Source organism: Eumetopias jubatus, unplaced genomic scaffold, assembly GCF_037043125.1.
Source record: "Eumetopias jubatus isolate StellerSeaLion01/CBP00866 unplaced genomic scaffold, mEumJub1_p1.0 scaffold_13, whole genome shotgun sequence".
Taxonomy (NCBI): Eukaryota; Metazoa; Chordata; class Mammalia; order Carnivora; family Otariidae; genus Eumetopias; species Eumetopias jubatus.
The window spans coordinates 14,776,165-14,783,024 of NW_028274819.1; the positions used below are offsets into that span (position 1 = coordinate 14,776,165).

General features: G+C 35.5%; 1 protein-coding gene across 1 annotated transcript; it reads left to right on the plus strand.

The window, feature by feature from the left end:
* The first annotated feature begins 4,728 nt into the window (after positions 1-4,728).
* LOC114215322 (olfactory receptor 4C46-like) lies at positions 4,729-5,661 on the plus strand. The gene has a single exon (XM_028111252.2). The coding sequence runs from the start codon at positions 4,729-4,731 to the stop codon at positions 5,659-5,661; it is 933 nt and encodes a 310-aa protein (XP_027967053.1).
* Positions 5,662-6,860: the final 1,199 nt, after the last annotated feature.

The following is a 6,860-nucleotide window of genomic DNA, read 5'->3' on the forward strand; positions in this document are numbered from 1 at the left end:
TCACATCAGGTTCCCCACTCAGTAAGGAGTCTGCTTCTCCCTCTGACCCTTCCCCCGTCATGCTCGCTCTCTCTCTCTCTCACTCTCTCTCAAGTAAATAAATAAAATCTTAAAAAAAAAGAATTACTATTTTTATATTATACAAAGGATTGAAAAGGAGTATCAGAAAAAAAGATATACAAACGCTGGATCATATGGTAGTTCTATTTGTAACTTTTTGAAGAACCTCCATACTGTTTTCTAGAGTGGCTGTACCACTTTGCATAATCCCTAACAATGCACAAACATTCCCCTTCTCCACATCCTCGCCAACACCTCTTGTTTCTTGTACTGTTGATTTTAGCCATTCTGGCAAGTGTGAGGTGATATCTTATTGTAATTTTGATTTATGTTTCCCTGATGATCAGTGATGTTGACCATCTTTTCATGTGTATGTTAGCCATCTGTATGTCGTCTTTGGAAAAATGTCTATTCAAGTCTTCTGCCTTTTCTTTAATTGGATTATTTGTTTTTTGGGTGCTGAGTTTTTTAAGTTCTATATGTATTTTGGATACTACTCAACAATCCAGAAATTACACTATTAGGTATCTCTTCAAAGAATTTAAGAATATTAATTCAAAGGGATGCATGCACCCTGATGTTTATACCAGCATTATGTACAATACCCAAATTATGGAAAACCCTATGTATCCATTGACTGATGAATGGATAAAGCAGTGGTATATATAAATAGATGGATAGATATAGAATAGCATAGAATAGAATATTACTCAGCCATCAAAAAGAATGAAATCTTGCCATATGCAATGACATGGATGCAGCTAGAGAAATAAGTCAGTCAGAGAAAGACAAATATATGATTTCATTCATATGTGGAACTTAAGAAATAAAGCAAACCAGTATATGGGGGGAAATGAGAGAGAGAGAAGCAAACCAAGAAACAGACTCTTAAACTCTAGAGAACAAATTGATGGTTACCAAAAGGGAGGTGGGTGGGGGGATGGGTTTTATAAGTGATGGGGATTAAAGAGAGCACATGTGATGAGCAACAGAAATTGTTTAAAAGTGTTTAATCACGATAATGTACACTCGAAAATAATATTATGCTGTATGTTAACTAACTGGAATTTAAAAGAAAACATAAATATATAGTCAACAATATCATGAAAAAATGCTCTACATCATTAGTAATCTGGGAGAGCATATTAAAACCACAATAATATATCACCATATAACTCCTTGAATGACTAAAAGGAAAATAACTAGCAATACCAAGTGACAAGAATGTAGAACAATTCCTGTGGTTAAAATTACAACTTTTTGCTTCTGTTTTGATATCTCCCCAATTTTAATGTTGCCTAGTATTCCTTACTGACCAGACCATGAGTCCCAGAGTATACTAATTGAGAGCCTTTTAGAGTTTCTGTTTACTTCCATAACCCTCCGATGAATGTGAAAAACAGCTTTTGGAGTCAAGGACTTTAATGACTGCAATTCCACTGACTTTATGCCCTCACTGCTCTAGCTCTGATGCAATCAATAGCAGGTTTCCAGAAAAGTTTTAATATTGTTAAGGAGGCAGAAGATCTCTCTGGGACCTCAGTCAACAGGTTAAGTACATCACAGCTACCCACGCTGAAATTATGCCATTTTCCTATTCACAGGACTTTTAGCTTCCTTAGAAACCAATGTTCACAAAGATAAAGGGGATTCTTGCATGTTTGGGTTCCAAGTACAGGGAATGCAATTTCCTATTCAAATTTGGATGTTTCTTAAACATGTCTGTTCAGCATATTTTCTTCTAAGACAAAGCCTTTCCATCAAAGGAGATAATTAATTCCACAGAGAGAAAGCAGCAGCTGTAAGCCAAGGTCCTTGAATCTTTTTGGAAACCTCTTTAAATACCCATGTGGTTCCAGATGAAAGTGTTGTGGGGGGTTTACATCTCCAGAGCAAGATTCATTATGCTAGGAATGACCCATCTGAAAGTGTTTCTTCCACATTTCTTAACTTCTTGCCTATGGGACCAGAAACATCTGGAGATCATTTCTCCATAGTGTGTCAAAAGAATTTATTCTAAATTCAAATCCCAGATTTTCTATGAAGAATTTTGAGGCTTTAGGCTAGAAGGAAAGTTTTACAGCAATAGAAAAACTTTCTCAAAAACTGTTGATTGGTTATCAAATTACCTAAATAATTCATGTCTGAATGTGTCATATCTTTCATGTTGAAAGTTTCCTATCCAGGAAGAGGTCAGTTTAAAGATGAAATTATTTCTTAAAGTCCTTAAACATCATTAAGATCATTTAAGTCTATAAGGTAAGTTTTTCATTAGCATTGAAACATCTTAAAGATTGGTTCTTTCTATATGTGGTAATCAATGTGTTTCAACACTTGTCAAATATAATATTTTATCCTCACACCAATTTTCCAATAGATACTTGGTAAATGTCATTAACCTAATTTGGCAAATGAAAACTCTGAGGCTCATAGAGATTACACAATTTGTAGGACCCAGCTCTCTGACACCAGGTGCTTTTTTTGTTTTGTTTTGTTTTGTTTTGTTTTGTTTTGTTTTGTTTTGTTTTGTTTTGTTTTGTTTTGTTTGCCAACTCCTTCCCCATTCAAGGCTAATCATGAGCATGAGCATGAAAATCAAATGTAAATACACTCCACACATGCACAGAGAAAAAGACATAAATATGGGTAATAAATGGCATAAATCAACAGTCATTTAGTCCAAGCAAGACCAGGGACAGTCTTTCCTGGGGTTAACTGCTATGGATAATGTGAGACTCTGTGGCTTCTTGAGAAGTAAAACTGGAGATGAATCTTCCTGAGCTTATTGCATGGTTAAATGTTTATCTGTATTTCACTCAAAATACCAATTCTTCCTATCTCCTAGGTGCATGCACAGTCACGAAAGTAGGTGAAAGCTCTTTGTGTACCCATAGTAATGTGGTGAAGATGTTCATATAAGTTTCCTCAATTCTCATAACACCTGGTATATGGATATGATCATTCTCACTTTATAGATGACAACAGAAACAAGGATGTTAAGTTGCCAGGCAATATACCCTGCATAAAGGAAGTTGCAAGTGTAAAAGGCAACATTCCAATCTAGTCTCTCTAATGTTCAAACCAATACAGTACCCTTAACCACTCTGGTAGTCATTTTCAGCATTGTGTAGAAAAATCTGGGGACCTATGCTTACAAGGGGATTGGGAAGGGAGAAAACGGGGTGGCATAAGAGGCCAAAGTAAGAGCGTTCCTCAACGTAAGCAGCACCACATTTTTTATTAGCATTTAGGGATTCTAATGTGTGTGTGTGTGTGTGTGTGTGTGTGTGTGTGTGTGTGTGTGTGTGTGTTGATGAAACTGCTTCATATATACTTGCCTCCGAAATAGCATGAAAGTCATTATAATTATTATGGTCATGTCAAAAGGAGATTACTATGTCAAGATTGTTTATTATAACATGACAAGGTAGGGCAAGGATTAAAACTTTGGAGGGAAAAAAGTTAACAAGTATAATTCGATCTAATCATGGCTCTAATCTTTATTATCTGCATGATCGTGGCCAGGATCCTTAATTCTTCTCTATGTTTGTATCTCCTATGTGTAAAAGAAGTATAAAATCATAGTGGTAATTATCTCACATGTTTGTAGTGAGGATGAAACAACTACATTTCTGCAAAAGCAGCATGGCAAGTGTCTAGTAAGTTTTAGTTAATATTATATTTATTATTATTATTTAAATCAATTCTGCAATTGTTTCTTCATTTGAAAAATTGATGAAATAATACCAAGCACACAGGTTACTACCATGCCATGCACATAGCAATTAATCATTAAATATGTATATTTATCAGCTATTATAATGTTATTGGATTTTTTATTTAAATTCATTATCTAACATATAGTACATCATAAGTTTCAGATGTAGTGTTCACTAATTCATTAGTTGCATGTAACACCCAGTGCTCATCACATTACGTGCCCTCCTACATGCCCATCACCCAGTTACCCCATCCCCCAACCCACCTCCCCTTCAGCAACCCTCAGCTTCTTACCCAGAGTTAAGAGTCTTTCATGGTTTTTCTCCCTCTATAATTTCTTCCCATTTAGTTTTCCTGGCCTTCACTAACGATCCGATGCACTATTTCTTATGTTCCACATATGAGCGAAACCATATGATAATTGTCTTCCTCTGATGGACTTATTTCACTAAGCCTAATACCCTCCAGTTCTTGGATTTTGACAAGATATATTATCGATTTTTTATAGTAGCTTCTGTAGCCTTTTATTACATTCTCATACGAAATATCCTGTTACACTTTTTGACAACTCTTTAAACAGTGTGATACTGGGCTTTCTGTCTCTGATCTGCATCCCCTTACTGGAGCTCAGCTGACTTCATCCAAGACACACAAAAATCATTACCAGAGTTATAGCCAAGTCTCACCCTTCCTCCAACTCCTGTTCTTCCATATTCATAGCCTTGATTACGTCAAGATAGCCTCTTATTCATCTCAGTCAATGAAGTGTGCACAGATGACCTTCAAGAACTCGGACTTACTTTATATCTCGAAAAACATCATGAGAATTCAAAACTCAATAGAATCTAGGCATTTATTATTTACTAGATAAAAAAGCTTAATAAATTGAAGGTTAGATTAATCAAAAGGTATTTCTTTTTCAGGTAATGTGATTAATCTTAATATGAAATGATGGAGAACGGGAACGTGACAGAGTTTGTTCTACTTGGGCTCACAGAGAATCCAAAGATGCAGAAAATCATATTTGCTGTGTTTTTGGTCATCTACATCATCTCTGTCATAGAAAATGTGCTCACTGTGGTCACTATCACTGCCAGCCCATTATCAGGGTCCCCAATGTACTTTTTCCTGGCCTATCTCTCCTTCACTGATGCTTGCTATTCTTCTGTCAATAGCCCTACACTGATCATAGAATCACTCCATGAAAAGAAGACCATTCCATTCAATGCATGTATAACCCAAATCTTTGGGGAGCATTTCTTTGGAGGTGCTGATGTCATCCTGCTCACTGTGATGGCCTATGACCGCTATGTAGCCATCTGCAAGCCACTGCACTACACGACCATCATGAGTCAGTGGGTTTGTGGCCTGCTAATGGGAGTGGTGTGGGTGGGAGTCTTCCTACATGCAACCATACAAATACTCTTTATCATCCCTTTACCCTTCTGTGGCCCTAACATCATAGATCATTTTATATGTGATCTGAACCCTTTGCTCAATCTTGCCTGCACTGATACCCACACTCTAGGGCTCTTCGTTGCTGCCAACAGTGGTTTCATCTGTGTGTTAAACTTCCTCCTCTTGATGGTCTCTTATGTGGTCATTCTGCACTCCCTAAAGAACCATAGCTTGGAGGCGAGGCTCGAAGCCCTCTCCACCTGTGTCTCCCACATCACAGTGGTCATCATCTTATTCTTTGTGCCCTGCATATTTGTGTACATGAGACCCGCAGCTACTTTATCTATTGATAAAGCAGTTGCATTGTTCTATACTACAATTACACCCATGTTAAATCCTTTAATCTATACCTTGAGAAATAACCAGATGAAAAATGCCATTAGGAAATTGTGTAGTAAGAAAGCTATTTTAGGTGACAAATGAATATGCCTGGACCTCCACATTGATTCAACTGAAGCAAAGGTCAAAAGGACATTTTGGATGATCTCGACAAGGAATACCTATGAAATGAAGAACAAAAAAGCAACTGCTATGAATCAAAGATTTTGCACCTAAAAGAACAGAAATGGGCTCAAGAAAATGAAAAATAACCCTAACCCAGGATCACTCTTTGCATATTTGGACAATTCTATGAAATTGGGGCTTCATTTTACTAGCTTCATTCATATGTATGGATTACTAAGCTTTCATCCTAATTTAATAATTAAAAATATATTGGTATGAGCAACAATCTCTATAGCAATCAAAAGAGGGAGGCACAATATAGGTTAGGAAACAGAAAGGGGAAAGTATCAAAATAAGTATACTGAAGAGTCAGTAATCAGAATCTACCTGATTTCTCAGGACATGCTCTTAAATGCTGTGATACAGTGTCAGACAATGATGATAGAAAGATGATTATAACAGATACCTTTTATTGAACTAGGGGTTTGCCTGATACCACATATATTATACATAATATAAAATATATGATATTGTATTATGTACATGTTATAAATAACATACATACACATGTTGTTTTGTTATATACGTGCATTATATATCATAGTTATATGTTGTTATATATAATTATATATTATATGAATATTAATTCATTACCTAAAACTATAATCTATAGACATTTCATTAACAACTCTGCTCAATTTTATTTATCTTAGTTGAGAATATATCCACTGTAATATTGTGGTATGTAACTACTTTAGGGGTAGGTAAAGAATACTATAACATGTTTCCAAATTTCCTTGTAGGTTTCAGAATCATTTTGTATTGTTCATGTCACCCTTCTTATGCTGATAAACCATTAGAAAATGCAAGGACTCAAATGAAAGATTATTTTAATATCAGACTGGAATTTCTATTTTTTAATGTACATTTATACTCCATAAATTTCTTGCCTGATAACTAAAAATAGTTTCTACAAGTGGTACAATGTCTGGTGCATGATAAATATTGAATAAAAAATAAAAGTGTACAGGAAGTTGAATAAGTCAATAAAATGTAGAAAAAAAAAACTGCAGTGTAGGGAATTTCTTCCTATTTACCTGATTCAGACTCTAAGAATTCTAGCTATATCTCTTTGAGAAACAACAATTTGTTTTAACTCCTGCTTAAAACTGTGTGAT